Source organism: Protomyctophum parallelum (genome assembly GCF_964188405.1).
Source record: "Protomyctophum parallelum genome assembly, chromosome: 15".
NCBI classification, from domain to species: Eukaryota; Metazoa; Chordata; class Actinopteri; order Myctophiformes; family Myctophidae; genus Protomyctophum; species Protomyctophum parallelum.
Genome location: NC_139710.1, coordinates 35778164 through 35798444, shown reverse-complemented (window position 1 = coordinate 35798444; position 20281 = coordinate 35778164). Strand labels below are relative to the sequence as shown.

General features: G+C 44.8%; 1 protein-coding gene across 1 annotated transcript; it reads left to right on the top strand.

The window, feature by feature from the left end:
- Positions 1 to 18308: 18308 nt before the first annotated feature.
- Positions 18309 to 19991, top strand: LOC310871821 (dnaJ homolog subfamily C member 21-like; the record flags this gene model as incomplete). The annotated part of the gene is made up of 1 exon (XM_083783456.1): positions 18309 to 19991. The coding sequence occupies one exon, from the start codon at positions 18309 to 18311 to the stop codon at positions 19989 to 19991; it is 1683 nt and encodes a 560-aa protein (XP_083639582.1).
- Between the last annotated feature and the right edge of the window lie 290 nt (positions 19992 to 20281).

Sequence of the window (20281 nt, the reverse complement as noted above, 5' to 3'; positions counted from 1 at the left end):
AGACTGTATTACCTTAATAAACATGGTCATGAATACTTTCTGCTTCCAGTCACTAGTTTAAAGTCTCATTTCTCATGTCATAATATTCTTTTTGGAAAATGAGGGTCCCGTTTATTAAAAAAAATACCATAAAGTCACGTATGTTCTGAGGGGCGTGGCTACCGTTACAGTATATGATCGGGATCCACCCCCCCAGCTCGAGTGAAAATAAAAACCAATGAAGAAGAAGGGGGGGGAAGGCCCGCCTCGTTGTCTGGGCCAGCCAATGGCCAGCTGATACCGGTTTACAGTGGTACGGTTTCTCTCGTGTGGATACGCAGGTGTGACTTGAGGCTACCTAACGCACCAAAACTCTTGCCACAGTGTGTACAGTGGTATGGTTTTTCTCCAGTATGGATACGCAATTACGCAGGTGTTTCCGTAGAATATCTACACGAGTAAAACTCTGTAAACACAGTTTACAGCGGTATGGTTTTTCTTCAGTATGGAGACGCTGGTGTCTCCGTAGATTACTTATATGAGTAAAACTCTTCTCACACTGTTCACAGTGGAACGGCCTTTCACCGGTGTGGATACGCAGGTGTGACTGCAGGTGATGTAACATTGTGAAGCTCTTGTCACACAGTTCACAGTGGTAGGGTTTCTCTCCAGTGTGGACACACAGGTGTGACTTGAGGCTACCTAACGCACCGAAACTCTTGCCACAGTGTTTACAGTGGTATGGTTGGTCTCCAGTATGGATACGCAGGTGTTTCTCTAGACTATCTACACGAGTAAAACTCTCCTCACACAGTTTACAGTGGTATGGTTTTCCTTCAGTATGGAGACGCTGGTGTCTCTGTAGATTACTTATACGAGTAAAACCCTTGACACAGTGTTTACAGTGGTATGGTTTCTCTCCAGTGTGGATACTCAGGTGTGACTCCATGTGAGATGACCTCCTGAAACTCTCGTCACACTGTTTACAGTGGTATGGTTTTTCTCCCGTGTGGCTACGCTGGTCTGACTCCGGGTGACTTAACCCATTTAAACTCTTGTCACACTGTCTGCAGGCGTAGATTCTCTTTCCTGTGTAACTCGGCTGTTGCGTCTTTCCTTCTCCCGCCTGAGCCACAGTGCTCTTGGTAAACTGTGGATGACTGTCAAAGTCTGGTCCATCTGTGTCTCTTTGTTTCTGGCCAGCTACAGGGCTGTTGATTTGCCGACAGGCTGCCGAGGGCATCTGTTCATTCCTCAGCGTTTGGCAGTAGAGGTCGTTGTGGCTCCTCTTCTTCACATGTTGATGGAGGAAGGTGCAGGCGCGGGCATATGGACACGCAGAACAGGAGACCCGAGTCTGGTTGTACCGGGACTCACTCCTTCCTTCCATCATCAGTAAATGGACGGTGATAGGGACAAGAGCTCTAGGTTCCTCTCTGGGGGGTTTACTGTATGTCCTTTATATTGTCATCTTCCTCTTGTCTGTGTCTAATTGTGTCTTCTCAGGTAACTCCTTTAGGGTAAATCTCTACAAGTCACACAGAGATGAAGTGAAAGTCTAGCGACAATTCCCACCTTATGTATAGACTGATCACGAGCTGAGGTCTGACATCACACAAAACAAACTGTTTTTTAGTGCAAGCCTGGAAATGATGACTAGCGCAGGCGGTCCATGTTTGAGCAATTTGTGTACACTATGACATAAACAATATGACATCATCAATATGACATCATCACCATGACTGCAGAGATCCACATAAAAGTCATGCCGATTGGCGTGAAACCATATTATGTTGTGTTCAAATGGTAAATGGTAAATGGTAAATGGTGCATTTATATGCACCATTTACGCCTTTATCCAAGGCGCTTTACAGAGATTGTGCATTACATTCACCCATTCACACACACATTCATACACCGATGGCAGCAGAAACCATGCAAGGCACCAACTAGCACATCGGGAGCAATTAGGGGTTCAGTGTCTTGCTCAAGGACACTTCGACAGTATCTCTGGGGGAGCCCGGGTTCGAACTGGCAACCTTACGGTTACCATCCAGGCACTCTACCCCTGAGCCACCGCCGCCCCGTTCACACTGGCAGATGCAAAAGATACAAAGCTACACAGCATTATTTGTAACTTTGTATCTTTGGAGCTGAAGTTGAAACCAGCTCAACTCTTTTGCAGCAGCTATGCAAACGTCGGATGTATCTTTGTATCTGCATGTCGCTGGCTTCCATTGAAAATGAACGGTATAGACTGCATGTATCTTTGCATCTGCCCATGTGAACACAGCATTACACACATACTTCCAGACAGTGGGCCCATGGAGGAAGAACCTCTGTCCCTATTATTATTATTATTATGTATTCCCTTCAAATCTGCCTCGTGCCCCCCCCCCCCCTTGTGTCACCACCAATCACATTCCTTCAATAAACAACTCATTAGAGGTGTTGACGCTGTGGTGGTCTTCTGCCAAGAGCTCTAGAGCGATGTGAAAATGAGCCGCGCGACGGAGACGGGGCAGACGGACAGATGTTTGTTTACAAAGACAGAGAGGACACAGATGCAGATGGGTGGAGAGAGAGAGAGAGAGAGAGAGAGAGACAGAGAGAGAGAGATGGAGATAGATGGAGACAGCAAGTGGTGGAAGATATTGGAGGTTCTGGCCTTGATCCTGAATCAACACGGCAAGCTGACGGCTACGTATGTGGGCTTTATTAAACACATCAAACACACTGATGGACACACTCACACACACACGCATGCGAGCACGCATGTGTGTGTTTGTGTGTGTGTGTGCGTGTGTCTGTTTAGAGATGGGCAGGCGTATACTGGAAGGTGAATGGTTCTTTTATCAAAGCGTCTGTGATGCACCTGCTTGTCTGTTGTCTCTCTCACACAAACAAACACGTATATCGACACATGCGTGCACATACACCAATGTGCACACGTCACACACACACGCACGCACGCACATTACGGCGTGTGTGTGTGTGTGTGTGTGTGTGTGTGTGTGTGCGTGCAAAAGGTAGAGGGCTAGCAGCCGGCTATACTTGGACACCAGTTCTGTGGGTGAATTGGCACGAGAATGTGACATCACCTGTCATAACGTTTCATTAGCACCATAGATGGTGTCTGTATGCCTGACATCTGCGCGTGTGTGTGTGTGAGAGAGAGAGAGAGAGAGAGAGAGAGAGAGAGAGAGATCATCTTTGCTTATATGCAAGCGCTGGCAGACAATTACAATAAATATTTAGCTCTCTCTGGACTATACATGTTTGCGTGTGTCTGCATTTGTACATTCCACGTGTGTGTGTGTGTGTGTGTGTGTGTGTGTGTGTGTGTGTGTGTGTGTGTGTGTGTGTGTGTGTGTGTGTGTGTGTGTGTGTGTGTGTGTGTGTGTGTGCCAGCGTGCGTGCATGTGCATGGAGGCGTATGTGCATCCGTGTGTATGAGCTGGTGTAATGTTTAATTAGCACCACAGTTTGCGCTTTTTTTCTTTCTGATTAATTTTGCTTGTGCGTGTGTGTGTGTGTGTGTGTGTGTGTGTGTGTGTGTGTGTGTGCACGTCCATACGTGCGTGCGTGACAGCTAAGGTCATTCCTGGGGGTTTTAATATGGGCTCACACCAGGAAACGGGGAGGTTTGAGCTGTTCTGATTGGAGTTTCCCCCGACCACCAGCTGGACGAATGAGTCTCTTCCTGAAACAGCAGAATCCTCTTTCTCTCTCACTCTCTCCCTCCCTCTCTTTGTCTGTGTCTGTGTCTTGGCCTCTCTCTAATTATCCAGCTGTGATTTAGACCTTAAGACAGCCTCTCTAACACCTGCTAGTTGTAATTAGATTGTGTCCCCTTCTGCTTGTGTCCGTATACTGCCTAAAGCACTCATCACGTTGGGCCCCTAGCTTTGTGTCCGTATACTGCCTAAAGCACTCATCACGTTGGGCCCCTAGCTTTGTGTCCGTATACTGCCTAAAGCACTCATCACGTTGGGCCCCTAGCTTTGTGTCCATATACTGCCTAAAGCGCTCATCACGTTGGGCCCCTAGCTTTGTGTCCGTATACTGCCTAAAGCACTCATCACGTTGGGCCCCTAGCTTTGTGTCCGTATACTGCCTAAAGCACTCATCACGTTGGGCCCCTAGCTTTGTGTCCGTATACTGCCTAAAGCACTCATCACGTTGGGCCCCTAGCTTTGTGTCCGTATACTGCCTAAAGCACTCATCCGTTGGGCCCCTAGCTTTGCTCCCAGAGACGAGACGAGATGAGACCCATAAGGGGTTAGGATTTCAGCGTTTCCTATACATATTCACATGGGTCTGCAGCACATTTCAACATTTACATTTATATTTCTCTTGACTGTTGATGTGCGATGTACTGTAGTGCACCAAAAAAAAACCTGAGTGTTTATTTAACTCTGAGATCTATAGGGTCCATTTGGTTACATATTAGTGTTCAATATCTTTACATTCCGAGAGTATTGCTATCAGCGTGTACTGTATGTTCAGTACTAATAGGGTTCTCCACATCTGTCCAGGTGTTTAGTAAACAGAGAACACATGTCCAGGTCTGGTCCTGTGTTGATTTCGTCGCTCGCTCTGAAAACAGCAGATCTACAAGCTCACAATGTGTCAAGCTGTGACGCAAAGCCGCTGGAAAAGGTCTGTTGAGGCAGAACTCAAAGACGAAAAAAGAACATCATGGAAGGAAGCAGAGAAGATCGCCCAATACTGAACCAGCTGGAAGAAATGCTTCCCAGAGAGCAACGGGGTCTGTACGCATTGGTCCAACATGCGGAAAGCCACCGGATTAAGGTTGGCGAACATGTGTTAAGGTTGGGGAACATGTGTTAAGGTTGGGGAACATGTGTTAAGGTTGGCGAACATGTGTTAAGGTTGGGGAACATGTGTTAAGGTTGGGGAACATGTGTTAAGGTTGGGGAACATGTGTTAAGGTTGGGGAACATGTGTTAAGGTTGGGGAACATGTGTTAAGGTTGGCGAACATGTGTTAAGGTTGGGGAACATGTGTTAAGGTTGGGGAACATGTGTTAAGGTTGGGGAACATGTGTTAAGGTTGGGGAACATGTGTTAAGGTTGGCAAACATGTGTTAAGGTTGGGGAACATGTGTTAAGGTTGGGGAACATGTGTTAAGGTTGGGGAACATGTGTTAAGTTTGGGGAACATGTGTTAAGGTTGGGAACATGTGTTAAGGTTGGCGAACATGTGTTAAGGTTGGGGAACATGTGTTAAGGTCGGGGAACATGTGTTAAGTTTGGGGAACATGTGTTAAGGTTGGGGAACATGTGTTAAGGTTGGGGAACATGTGTTAAGGTCGGGGAACATGTGTTAAGGTTGGGGAACATGTGTTAAGGTTGGGGAACATGTGTTAAGGTTGGGGAACATGTGTTAAGGTTGGGAACATGTGTTAAGGTTGGGGAACATGTGTTAAGGTTGGCAAACATGTGTTAAGGTTGGGGAACATGTGTTAAGGTTGGGGAACATGTGTTAAGGTTGGGGAACATGTGTTAAGGTTGGGGAACATGTGTTAAGTTTGGGGAACATGTGTTAAGGTCGGGGAACATGTGTTAAGGTCGGGGAACATGTGTTAAGGTTGGGGAACATGTGTTAAGGTTGGGGAACATGTGTTAAGGTTGGGGAACATGTGTTAAGGTTGGGAACATGTGTTAAGGTTGGGGAACATGTGTTAAGGTTGGCAAACATGTGTTAAGGTTGGGGAACCATTGTGTTAAGGTTGGGGAACATGTGTTAAGGTTGGGGAACATGTGTTAAGGTCGGGGAACATGTGTTAAGGTCGGGGAACATGTGTTAAGGTTGGGGAACATGTGTTAAGGTTGGGGAACATGTGTTAAGGTTGGCAAACATGTGTTAAGGTTGGGGAACATGTGTTAAGGTCGGGGAACATGTGTTAAGGTTGGGGAACATGTGTTAAGGTCGGGGAACATGTGTTAAGGTCGGGGAACATGTGTTAAGGTTGGGGAACATGTGTTAAGGTTGGGGAACATGTGTTAAGGTTGGGGAACATGTGTTAAGGTTGGGAACATGTGTTAAGGTTGGGGAACATGTGTTAAGGTTGGCAAACATGTGTTAAGGTTGGGGAACATGTGTTAAGGTTGGGAACATGTGTTAAGGTTGGCAAACATGTGTTAAGGTTGGCAAACATGTGTTAAGGTTGGGGAACATGTGTTAAGGTTGGGGAACATGTGTTAAGGTTGGGGAACATGTGTTAAGGTTGGGGAACATGTGTTAAGGTTGGCGAACATTCTCTGTGCCTATGTCAAAACCATAGACTGTAAAAAATATGGACAAAGCGTTCACCGGGTCTAACATGAACGTAAAATGAAGCCTGTAATAATATGCTAATTCCTGATGTAAGTCGCCATCTTTCTAGATCCGTTTGGTACCAGCTGGCCATTGGCTGGCTCCGTTTTGGACCAGCTGGTCATTGGCTGCCCAGACAACGAGGCGGGACTTCCCCCCTTCTTCTCCGTTGGTTTTTATTTTGACTCGAGTGGGAGGAGAAGACTCTTGAGTGGGAGGGGAATCCCGATCATAGACTGTAACGGTAGCCACGCCCCTCAGAACATACGCGACTTTATGGTCATTTTTTTAATTAATGGGACCATAATTTTCCAAAAAGAATATTATGACATTAGAAATGAGACTTTAAACTAGTGACTGGAAGAAGAAAGTATTCATGACCATGTTTATTAAGGTAATACAGTCTAGGTGAAGTTGGGCCAAAATACATGGGCCTCTATGGAGCTATGGGGCTTTTTGGGTCCAGTCCAGCGCCACAACAGGCCATTATATGAACTACCGATTTCAAATGAGGCTTCACGAAATATCTGGCTGACTGCCCCCCTGGTCAAAACTAAGAATTACTGTACAATAGCTGTAAGCAGTATTAATACGGGGGTCAATCAATGCAATATGCAATATGTGGACAATAATAGACAGGGCAAAAGCTATATAACAAGCAGCTAATTGAATGTATATACAGTATATATGCATTGCACTGAGGCCAGTGTGTACAGAGCCTGCTTTAAGACCGGAGGATGTTTCACTGGAAGAGAGAAATATGTTCTCGTCTGCAAGCTCTTTTTAAACTTCTCCTTTCTGTCTTTCTGAGCTTTGACTACTTCATCATCTGGGCTTCTGTGACAGGAGGACATTAATCCTGGCCTCTCTCTCTGTGTGTGTCCCACACGCACACACACACACACACACACACACACACACACATAAAGGCATTCACGGAGAGACACACACACACACACACGCACACACGCACACGCATGCACGCACGCACGCACACATACACACACACACACATGAAGGCATTCACGGAGAGACACACACACACACACACACACGCACAAGCACACACACACAGATGAAGGCATTCACGGAGAGACACACACGCACACACACAGGAACACACACACAGAAGGCATTCACATAGACACGTGCATGCCCACGCACACACGCACTCACGCACGCACACACACGCAGACACGCACGTAAACACACACACACACACACACACAAGAAGGCATTCACATATTCACATTTGCACATGTATAAATGACATGCACCCAATGTGTAGGCATTCGCACGATTATATTATACTGTACATGCATGCACCCACATAGCATGCAAGCTCACACGCACACGCTCCTGCGTGCGTGCGTGCGTGCGTAACTTGGCCGTGGGTGACAGCATTAGATTCAATTCCTCTCCGAGCGTAGCCACAGCCAGGCCATGTGGGCTTTTGCTACACGGGGCAGAGTAATAGCTTTTATCATATCAAGTGGTTCTATTACACCGTTGTTCCCCAAGCTAGTCCACACTGGGGGGCTGCAAAAGGGCTCTGGGAATCTCACTCAATAGCATTCATGTAAGATGTCTAAAGTCTTGTAGTTGTGTAAGTCTCTGTGGATATGAGAGCTGAACATGTTGAAAATTGGGAGCCGCTGGGTGTGGACATGTTGCACGGTTCAGGAATATCTCTATCTACCATTAGGTATTGCATCGATATAAATTGTGACATTGGCTGTTATAAGCTACCCGTGACTATTTACTATATAGAGCCCATGCGGCACTCGGATTTTGCACCTTGGAAGTCACTCTCGATGAGAGCGTCTGCTAAATGCCTAAATTGAAAGATATATGTAAAACCTTGTCATGAAATCCACTCAGAGCGTCTGGTCAATATTTAAGTTATGTATACTCAAGCACCAACGAGCTGGCCAGATGCATGGACAACCGGGTTGACTGGAAGCGACGAAGGAGGCTCACCTGAGAGAGATATTCCACAGCATTGTGCCAAATGTGAGAAGGGTCTGTATACATGTGGACTACATAGTGTCTATACCAGCTCTCCTATACAGTCTGTATATCAAAGCACTCTCTCCCTCTCGGCTTTCCCATCGTCTTTCTCTCCTACACTGTCTCCCTCCCAAATGTCCTACGGTCCTTCCCTTCTACACCGTCTCCCCTCCCAGCTTTCCTACTATGTCTCTCCTACATTGACGCCCCTCTTATCTTTCCTATACTGTCTTTTCTCTCCTACACTGTCTCCCCTCTCGGCTTTAATGTCCGTCTCTTGACTCTCTCCTATACACTGTCTCCCCTCTCAGCTTTAATGTCTCTCTCTCCTATACACTGTCTCCCCTCTCTGCTTTCCTACTGTCTGTATGTCCTATTACTGCCCCTCTCCGTGTTGCAACCGTATTTCTTAATCTATGCTCCGTTGTACAGACATCGGCAGTTGTGTTCATATATAGCGTGTTGTGAACGTATGTTTTAGCTATTTTCAGAACGCGACATATACACACCATCGTACGACAAAGTATAGATCTGGAGTGATCACACACTGTTAGTCTCTCAGTTTTCCAACTGTCTGTCTCAGAAAAGAAAGAAAAAGAAAAATGACAGTGATGAGACTATCCACTCTGCTCGTGACACTTCGGGGGAAGTAGAGCAGATACAACGTAATTAAGCTCATGGACAAAGTGTTGTGTGAGAGATAAGCAGTGGGCGTCGTGTTATGACAGGGTTTGCTGTTCATCAAATACAACAAACAAAGAATCTTAATGACAGTGAGGTGCTTTTACTAATAGTGTGACATGCTCTTGTGGATAATAGCTGTAAGCAGAGCTGTGTGGGAAATGTCAATTAAACAATGCCATTATAATCACAGATAATGCCCAATTAACATTGGTTAACATCGATAATAAGTAGGACACATATACACACGTGTGCTCGCACTCACCAACGTCATAATAATATATTTCTGCCACTTAAACCACTAACTTGGCGTCCCTATTTTCTGCACGCCATAATTGCGTTGTGAGCTTGTATAGATTGGCTATGATTTGCTATTTTCATCAGCCACATCAGTGCCAAAACTTGTTTATGTAAGGCAGGAATGATAACTTGACAGAGACTGGTCATCTGGACGAACAACTGGTGGTAATGAGTCACTGAGTGAATTGACTCAATTAAGTAAGAGACTGTTCTTACAACTGAGCTGTTTTATTCACTGTGCAATGCACAGCTATTTATTTGTTTCTTCATGTGAACCTAAACAGTGTTATACCGTGTTGTTTCATGGCTTATTAATGAGAAAGTAAGAGACTCTTTATTGTTCCTGTTGTTTCATGGTTTATTGATAGTGTGCTCTTTGAGTTGAGTGGTGCATTATTCCTTCATGTGATTGTGTATGCTTTTTATGTGTGATACTTTTAATATTTGTAACATTCTATGAGCAATATGGTATTACAAAGAGTAACTTTAACAAAAAATATCTTCTTTGCAATGTGGGGTAACTGAAAAGGTAAATAAATAGAATTGATTTTGAAACAATCCTAATGCCTTAATGTTATTTATTTTGCCATATAGCCTACTGTAGTTACATATTTTTAGTATTTTAAGCAATTGGATAATTCTTTTTTGGGTTCACCTTGAGCTGGCAATTTGAAAAGTAGACCTCAAGTCAAAAAAGTGTGGGCACCCCTGCCATAGAGCATAGTGGGCATGGTTTTCTGGACCCACTGAAATATCGGCCATTCATTTGTCCCATATAGATTTTCCAAAATATTTATACAAATTATTTTAAGCCTAGAATCAAACCATGCAGAATCCCGGTGAATCATGACCATAAAACCTTTGATTATGTGACATTCTTTTAATGAAAAACACTACACAAAGGGTACTTTGTTAGTAACTGAAAACTCTCCAATAAATGTTTCCCATAGAGATTTGTACAAATATTTCAAGTATTCCTAAGCCTATAGAATCAAGACATCCAGGATCCTGGTGGATCATTTAAATACATTATTAATAAAGTGCAGAAGGTGTCCGTGGCAACGTCTGTGGGAACCCCTGTGAGTTAAGAGCAGACGTGTACCACAAGACAAACACCCGACTGAGCGGGTGAGATGGTATAGAGACAAAGGGAAGGGAGACAGTGTGCAGACAGATGGTTTTGATAGCTGCTACAGCTATAGCTCGTTTCGCAGACAGGTCTTAACCCATTTAGGCCTGAAAAAATGACAGTTTTCTGAAATACCTATGTTTCTAGGCCTATATCACTCAATATTTCATGTCAAGGACCCCAAAAATGATCTGTAATTGGCCTCCGACCCCCATCTGAAAACATGTTGTTCCAGGGACCTCTCCAGAAGCAAAGAACTTAGTTAAAAACGTTTGTTCTGAAAAACAATATTCCAAATTTGAAGCACATTTTCACGATTTTTCAAAAATAGCAGACCTACAAGCTTGTAGCTCGGTGGCGGGCTATGAGCTTGTAGGTCTGCTATTTTTCAATAGCTAAATTATAACAATGTTTAAAACACCAAAAGGGGTTCCCGCCCAGAATGGGTTAAACTATATGACCAAGGTCATCTCTCCTGTGCTGTGCTGTGCTGTCGTCCACGACGCAGATTTACGCTGCTATCCCACAGTCTGTCTCCTCCTCCTTTTTACTGTCAATTTGTGTCTTTCATTCCCTCTTGGAGTCTCTCGGGGACAGTCAATCATTGGGCAATCTCTCTCTCTCTCTGTCTCTCTCCTTTCTTCTCTGTCATTTACTCATTTTCCTTCCATCGCCCCGCCACCGTTTCTTGGATGCGACACAAGCCCGCTGCCGATGTGGCCCTGAGCAAAATTACTTGCCGGCATGTTTTGTGTTTGTGCTTAACCACTTATGCCCTTTAAAATAGCAACAAAAAAAATCTGCCAATTACATCTGCTTGTAGATCTGCTATTTGTGGATCAAACAAACAGACGGCCTCATAGTGTACAGTAGGTTTGCATGGCTTCAAGGCTCAACTTGAGTTCTGTTGACACATGCACAATTCTTGTGCCAGCATGTATATGTACATGTGTACCGTATGTATGTATGCATGCGTACGTACGTACGTACGTACGTACGTACGTACGTATATGTACTTGTACGCACGCACACACACAGTCACAGACAGATTGAGTATTAAAGAAACAAAGCTACTTTGCATCTCTTAATTACACCTCCACAATCACGCGCATTAAACCCTCCATGGCATCCTCGGCCCGAACCTTCTTTGTGTGTGTGTGTGACTGTGTGTGTGTGTGTGTGTGTGTGTGTGTGTGTGTGTGTGTGTGTGTGACGGCCTAGCGTTTATCAGCCTCCTATTAATAGGCTGGTTTGAGAGGCCACTTAATTGATTTCCCGGTGTGGCAATTGATTGTAAGGCTTGTCGGAGATGAGATAGGAGGGGGGGTTGAAGGGGCTGATGGATCAAAGGGTGGATTTGCTGAGGAGATGGAGAGGAGGGGTAAGGGGGGGACCCACTCTGGTCATCCGTTTCCATGCAGGCCAGTGGGGATATGTTTTATATCCTGGCTTCTGCTCAGACTGAATTCAATACATTTGTTTCATTTTCGGGAATATAGACTATAGTCTATTCTGATGTTTTAAGATACATGTAATAATAACAATACATAACAATAATTAGTTACTAACACTAGGCATGACTGGGAGGTCATTTTGACCAATTTCTTTTAGATTTTGAAGTTGATTATCTTTGCCCATGAAGCTTTCAGAAGGTTCCCCTTCCATGACGATCATCATCATTCCATCATCTCAGATTTTATTTTACCTCTGAAACATTTTCTAAATATGAATTTAAGCATAAGGCCAGTTATACCATCTTATGAAGATTATGCCTCCCGGTTTGGGTGGGGAACGGAAGGGGGGCGGGACCTTTCAGCCATATCTGCTGGAACTCTAACGCTTTGTAAAGATGCTGCATGGCAGCATCCGTTGTGTTAAATGTAGTCTATAAATAAAGTGTGTCGGATTGGAACCTATAGCCTCGGGGACGGCAGGCATTGTTTTCAAAAGGCCTCCTTGTGATCCCCAAGAAGATCAGGCTCAAAACATGGGGCAACAGGGCTTCTCCGTGGAATGCCCTCCCCAAACAGATCCGGGATGCCCCTTCACTCCCCACCTTCAAAACCGCACTGAAAACCCACCTGTTCAGAATAGCATTCCCGAGCTGATGTGTTTTTAACCTGCTACATGTACTGTTCGTTGTACTCTTATTTTACTTGTTTTCTAATAAAGTTGTCTTTTCTCATGTTGCCATTTTGTCTGTGCGTCTAAGAAGAAATGAGAATATAAGACATACCAGAGAGACTTGAGAGAGAGAGAGAGAGAGAGAGATAATTAAAGACATCTTTTTCATAGAGATAGTTAACACTGAGTACCTGACCTCCACTAATGATGATTGAGTTGATGTTTAATTTGGAACGTATAGTGTAATTCGCCAGCACCTGCAAAACGACGTTTACTATACCAAGTCCTAAGTGAATTATTTCCACGGATGAGTTTTTCTATATCTGCCTGAATTATATTATCCCTACAAAAAAAAAAAACACTCGTGTGAAGTGAGGGGCGCTCTTATCATCATACATCAGCCAATCAAATCATCACATTCCACTCTTATCATCTGTTACGGACCACGGTCCTTGTGGTTATTTGATATTTGTTTAAGTATAATATATTATTACACCATAAATATTATTTATGGTGACTATTAATTATAAGTTGGAAATGTATTATGTTTTATGGCATGTGACAAGTTGTGTTTCTTCTGTTCCCTGTTTATGAATGAGTTGCTGAAAACATGAGACTGTTGGCTACAGTACTCAAGTGAATGAATACAGACATGGCTGTGAGTGACAGGTCCCTGATTGGACTTGCCCCTCTCTTCCTTATTGGTTCTCCCCGACAACACCAATTTCCTGTTGGCTGGGCACTCTTCCTGTCTCTATAAAAGCTCAGTTGAACTTGGACTTCACCAGGGGACGACAGCATATCTGCAGCAGAGACTCCACCCCGCTAGTCCTCCGCTCATTTGCCTGCCATTTGTTTGGTTTTGTTATTTATTAGTCGTTCTGTTCATTCTGCCGTAAGTGATGCCTTAGATATGTTTTGTTTTGTTTATTGCCCAGTTCTTTAAGTTAAAGCAGCCCTTTGTAGTCATTTAACTTAAAAGCCTCAGTTCATAATAATGTTATTCCTATAAGTCTGTAAACTATTATTTCTCTAATATGAAGCCCGGTTCCTACTCCACCATGTAGGGGTGCCAGGTATTTTCTTTTCCCTAATTTATTGTACTTTTGGTTAGTTAGGTTAGTTAGGGATTTAGAATAGTATTTTTGTTTAACCCTCTGTTAGGACCTTTAGTTAGGGGTAAACTTTTGATTTCTAGTTAGAGCCGTTTTGCTTAGAATAGAACCTGCACCTTGAAGCCAATACTATACAGTTGTGAACCAAAGAACAAGGAAATGTAAACTTTGTCTCTGCTAACGAAAAAAAAGAGCTACAACAATAAACTAAAGTTCTTTTTCAACCCTGTCTCCTCTCATATTATGTTGTATTCCTTCACTCTAGACAAAGGTGCATAACATCATCATACATCAGCCGATCAAATCATCACATTCCATGCTACAAACACATTTCGTGCTCATACACACATGCACTGTCTGTCTGTCTGTCTGTCTGTCTGTCTGTCTGCCAGCCAGCCAGCAAGCCAGCCAGCCAGCCAGCCAGCCCGCCAGCCCGCCAGCCCGCCCACCAGTCAGACAGAGTGGAAAGTATAAGTATGTATTTGCCACAGAGGTAATTAGCACTGGGCATTGAACCTAAGCTAATGATGATTGATTTCCAACTTAATTAGCTTGTATAAGTACTTATCAAGAAGCTATTCAGAAGTAAAGGTGAAGAGCTCTCTGTATCCCTGCCTCTGTATAACTTGATATACAATACATTACATAGTACAACCATAATAGCCTGCTTTTGTGGATGAAACATGTATAGAAAAGGTAAGAAAGTCTATTAAAAGTGTGTACTATATCCAGTGCCGGATTTACAGTAGTGTTCCTGGGCTAGAGTACACTTCAGGGGTCCCCTCGGGCTACGCTGCGAAGCCGCACGGGCGGGGTTAAAAATGGGGTATTTTAGTTTGAATTTGGTGTAATGCTGGGGTACCCAAAAACGAGCCCAAAAAAAAAAAGGACCTACTACGGTGTTTGGAACAAAGAGTTATAAAGGATAGAGGCAGGACAGCTATTAATTTAAATGGAAGTTGCTCAGTGGCGTTTTGAAGCATCTGGAAGAACGCTCTATACTTCCGCATTTGCCAACCAAACTTTGGTGGTCAAATGCGGAAGTGCATGTGGAGCGCTCAATGTTAAACCCCATGGATGTGCGTGGTTTCCTCGTGCTAAATGCAGGGGCACGCCTGCAGTTCCAGGCTTCAACGTTGGCCAGCCATTCATCTGGGGGCTTGGTTTGGAACCACTGAGCTATATATAGTGGTCAGCACATTTTCCCTCTAAACCAAATCTCTTCGCCCTAGAATAGGGAGGGATGCTATACAGGGTTCATGTGGTTGACCCATTTTGGGCGCTGGGTCTGCTATTTTTGAAAAATCGAAGAACGACTGACATAGAAACATAGCTTTTTCAGAAAAAAAGCTAACCTGTTGAGATTGTGACCATTGGTCCGTTTGGCTCTTCTTGATTAGCTTTGGTAAACACCGTATAACAAAGATTGTTATACAGACACTCTGAAGACCGGGTCGCTCTATGCATGACGAGTCAGTCATGCAGTCAATTTAGCACAGTTTAGACTGTTTGTATTCAAGTTAAATCAATGTAAACTCAAGCCACCCTCTTGAAGGTTTCCAGGTGTGTGATGCAGCAGCGGTGAGCTCTCTCTCTCTCTCTCTCTCTCTCTCTCTCTCTCTCTCTCTAATCTTCGGGGCCTATTGATCCCACTTTGTCTAGCTCTCCCTATGAAGGTTCTTCTGTATTTTCTCTCCATTCTCTTACTCTGTCCGTATGTTTTTCTTTAGCGTTCGCCCCTTTCTGTTTTTCTCTCGTTATTTCTTGAAGTGGGTCTCTCCACGGTCCTCGCCAATGAGCCTCTGTGGCTTGTTTTGGACACTTTGCAGTAAACCAATTTACGCCGAACCTGTCACGTCATTGTGAGAGAACACTAGGGAGGCAAATAATGGGAGGAAGGGAGTGTAGGAGGGGGGCCAGGGAGGGAGGGAGGGAGAAAAAGTACAAGCAAAACAAAATTGAAGAAATGGCAAAGGAGAGACGGAGAGTGAAAGTATGCAGTATTGAAAAAGTTAAAGTGAAATTAAAGAACAGGTCACGGTCAAGGTGTAACTCTGTATGGGTGTGCGTGCACGTCGCTTAGCGTCTAGGTGTTGTTAGTCGCGACCAGGTGTCCCAGGAGGCCCGCCGCGCATGAGCGAGCGGGCTGGCGGGCGCTCTCCGGGGACGGACCGCATCGACAGGTCCATTGTTGCCGTGGTGATATATCGCCGGGGGAAAGCCCCAGGGCTGCATGGGAACCACTTATTTAGACATCAAATTAAGGCAGACATACACGCACGCACACACACACACACGCACGCACGCACACCACCTACTGTACACACACATAAATACAGTAACAGTACATAGGCATTCTGTATTATTCATAAATTTACACATTATATGCACACACTGCACACGTAGGCTATTGGCGACCATTTGCATACTTTATCAAGTGTATACCATACCAACCGTGTATAGCTAATGCCACCTACATGAATATGTAATTAGCCTATAGGCGATTATGAAATAAGCTCACAGACACATGCACGCACGCACACGTTGCACACGCACGCACACACACATACACAGTAAATGATGCTCACGTCTCACCCACAGGCTCACTCTAACAGGATAATATTATCATAGCAATCCCATTAGAACAACTCACATTCACTCATCTATCTGCCCTCCATCCATCCATCCATCCATCCATCCATCCATCCATTCGGCCATACAGGCTAGCTGCAAATAGGTTCACTAATATGCCTACATTATCGCAGTCGATATTGTATTAGGGACGAGTCATATTTTCTCTGCCCTGCATCATTCATTTCTCTCCCTCATCTACTCCCTCTATACTGTACATGTACACTGTACGTTGATTCCCCTAAAGCTGGATCTGGCTACAGAGTGTGCAAAAAAAAAAAGAAGCCCTTAAGCTCTGTAGTCGCATACCTAAAGTAGGCTATACAGTATATATGCCTTTTCAATTTCATTTTAAAGCTGCTATCGTGTGAGGTGCACATTTCAGGCCTCGTGACAATCGAAACATTACACTAATGTTTTCATCGTTGCAAGGGCTGAAATTGAAGCAACATATTTGTTGGTGGCCACAGCAGTACCTGGAAATAATATACAAACTCCCTCTAACTCTGTCCAAGTCAAAAAAATCCAATGGCAGCCCCTCAGTCAAATTTAGTCACATATGTGTCTGATGATGTACGATGATGAGAGAGCACCTCACTTCACGCGGGTGTGATTTTTTATCCCTATACTCCACTGTGGTGGAGACTGGGTACTTGACCCCTGTGCCACCCGAGCTGAGTGAGTGCCCGGTACCACTAGACTCCATTGTGGTGGAGACTGGGTACCAGTGTTGTTTTCGTCGACTAAAACTAAGACGAAAAATGTTCGTCGACTACCTTTTCCACTGAAGAAAACTAAATGGAAACTAAATTAAAACTATGCTATGGTGACTAAAACTAAGACTAAATATACTGACAATTTCGTCAACAAATAAAAACTAAACTAAAATGTTAGGAAGGGACTAGTGGATAACAGATCCAGCATAAGTCATTTTACACTTGGTTGCATGCTGAAAATAGCAGATCTACAAGCTCACAACGCGTCGCAGCTTGTAGATCGGCAATTTTCAGCAAGTGTAAAATAAGTCATTATGACGGCAACAAGGCCCGCAAAAATACATTTTAGTCGACTAAATCGCCTGTAGATTTAGTCGACTAAAATCTTGTGACATTTAGTCGACTAAAACTAGACTAACACTAAGACATTCCAGGTGAATAAAATGTGACTAAGACTAAGTGAAAATTATTCAGGAGACTATGACTAAAACTAAAATAGAAATTTGCTGCCAAAAACAACACTGCTGGGTACTTGACCCCTGTGCCACCCGAGCTGAGTGAGTGCCCGGTACCACTAGACTCCACTGTCGTGGAGACTGGGTACTTGACCCCTGTGCCACCCGAGCTGAGTGAGTGCCCGGTACCAAATGGCTTAGAATTGAAAATCATGTCATCCTCATCAACACATGGACGGGGTGAAACATCTGATGCTTAGTCAAATGTTGCCCAACTCGTGTTGGACTTGACTGACATTTTGACAAGAGTTCCCCTCTGAGGATAGATCAGTTATCCCCCGAAATAAATGTGCACACTTATTTGAAGTGCCAAGGGTAAAAATGAATTGCTTATAAGCACTGTCCTTTGCTGTTGAGAACTAAAACATTGGCTTGACTTCTGCATGGTTCCAGACCGGCCTCCAAGTACTCTGATGAAAGGGACTGCACTAGCTATGCCCAATCTCCATGTATGGAGATGACTGATGTTATAGTAATGATATCATCAATGTCTGATGTCATAGACTGCCCTCCAGGTACTCTTATATCGGGTACTCAGAGTATACCACACTCTGAGTAGATACTGATTCACTCTTGAGTAGATACTGATTCTCTCGCATCTTGTGTCTCTCAGTGGGCATTGTGGATTGGCCTACCTATGTTCGACCTATGTACTGCTGTCTATGTGTTGATAATTACGTACCTGCAGCTAGCTAGTGACTACCTGCATGCCCATTTTAAGTTCTCATCATCATCTCACTCTCACACCGTCGCCGTCGAACCCGCAATGAGGTGTCATTACGAGGTGTTGGGCGTGACACGAGACACGGATGATGACGACCTCAAAAAGGTATATCGGAAGCTGGCCTTGAAATGGCACCCGGATAAGAATCCGGACAATGCTGAGGAGGCAGCGGAACATTTTAAGCTGATTCACGCGGCTTATGAGGTCCTCAGTGATCCACAGGAAAGAGCATGGTACGACAACCACCGAGATGCACTTCTGAAGGGGGGAGTGGACGGAGAGTACGAAGATGACAGCGTTGACCTGGACCCGTACTTTTCTGTTAGCCGTTACTCTGGCTACGGAGACGACAAGAAGGGCTTTTACGCCGTCTACAGAAATCTGTTTAAGACCGTCGTCAGGGAGGAGATGGAACAGAGCAAGGTAGATGAGGGTGAATATCCTTCCTTCGGGGATTCTCGCAGTGACTATGACACGATAGTGCGCTTGTTCTATGGCTATTGGCAGAGCTTTTGCACTCGCAAGAGCTTTTCCTGGATGGAGAAGTATGACACACGACAGGCCTCGAACCACTGGGAGAGGAGGGCCATGGAGAAGGACAACAAGAAGATCAGGGACAAAGCACAAAGGGAGCACAGTGAGCTGGTCCGAAAGCTGGTGGCCTTTGTGCGCAAGCACGACCACAGGATAGAGGTCCACATGCGTCTGGTGAAGGAGCAGAATGCCGAGAAGCTCAGGAAGATAGAGGACCTGAGGCGCCAGCAGAAGCTCAGCCAGGCCAAGCTGGTGGAGGAGTATAAGGAGAAGAACAGGGCTGAACAGTCTGAGCTGGAGGAGAAGTTACAGAAGATCGAGGCTCAGTGTGAAGAGGAGTTTGGAGATGCGCCACAGAGTGTAGAAGACCAGCTTGTGGATGGAGTGGACCAAGAGGACCAAGGAGAGGCAGAGCTGTCGAATGGTAACGATGAACTGCACTGCCCGGCATGTGACAAGATCTTCAAATCGGAAAAAGCCATGGAGAACCACGAAAAGTCTAAAAAACACAGCGAGATGGTTGCGTTGCTGCGACAACAGCTTGAGGAGGAGGATGCCTCATTTTCCTTGGAAACGGAAGAAAAACAGGGAAGAGAGGATGACGACGAGGATGAGGAGAACGAGGAGGAAGACAAGCCCAGACAGAAGCTGTCCAAAAAGAAGAAAAAGAGACGGCAGCAAGCGGCACGTAGTTCTACAGAGGAAGCGGACGACGATGAAGAGATTCCAGTGCCAGAGCCTATTCCTCCTGCTCACGATGACTCTGAGAGATGTCAGGACATCCCTCCTGCAACGCAGACAGGCAGCGATGAAGTTGTCTCCGAGAGGCAGTCGAGCCCCGTGGAGCTGGAGAAGTGGGCAGATACCCCGCCGCCAGTAGAGGCAAAAGGCAATTCAGGGAAGACAAAGGGAAAGAGGAGAGCAGCGAAAGACAACAAGAATGTCAAGAGTCACGCAGGAGCAGAGCAGAATGTCAAGAGTCAGGCAGGAGGAGAGAAGACTGCCAAGAGTCAGGCAGGAGGAGAGAAGACTGCCAAGAGTCAAGCAGAAGAAAGTCTGCACTGTGTGACGTGTGACACTGAGTTTCCCTCAAGGAACAAACTTTTCGACCACCTGAAGACCAGCGGCCATGCCATGGCTCTCTCCGGTCCCTCCCACAGCTCCAAGAGCAAGAAAAAACACAACACTTAGCGCTTCCTCCACGCTGAGTTGAAGAAGCAACATGATCCCTTGTGACGTTGCGCCAGAGGCAGGAAGTGACAGAAAAAGTCTACTTACCTGGAGAAGTTGAGACTGGGATTTGAATATGGTTTAAAATGTATACTATTTTAACATAAATAACGTAAATAACTGACCCCAAAACAATATATGCCACAAAATGTTCAATATTTCCATTCATTAATACAGCCATGCCTTTTTACATTCTCAATCATTTCTCAACTCCTTTAGCTACAGTCAAACTAAGTTACCCGTGTACCTTC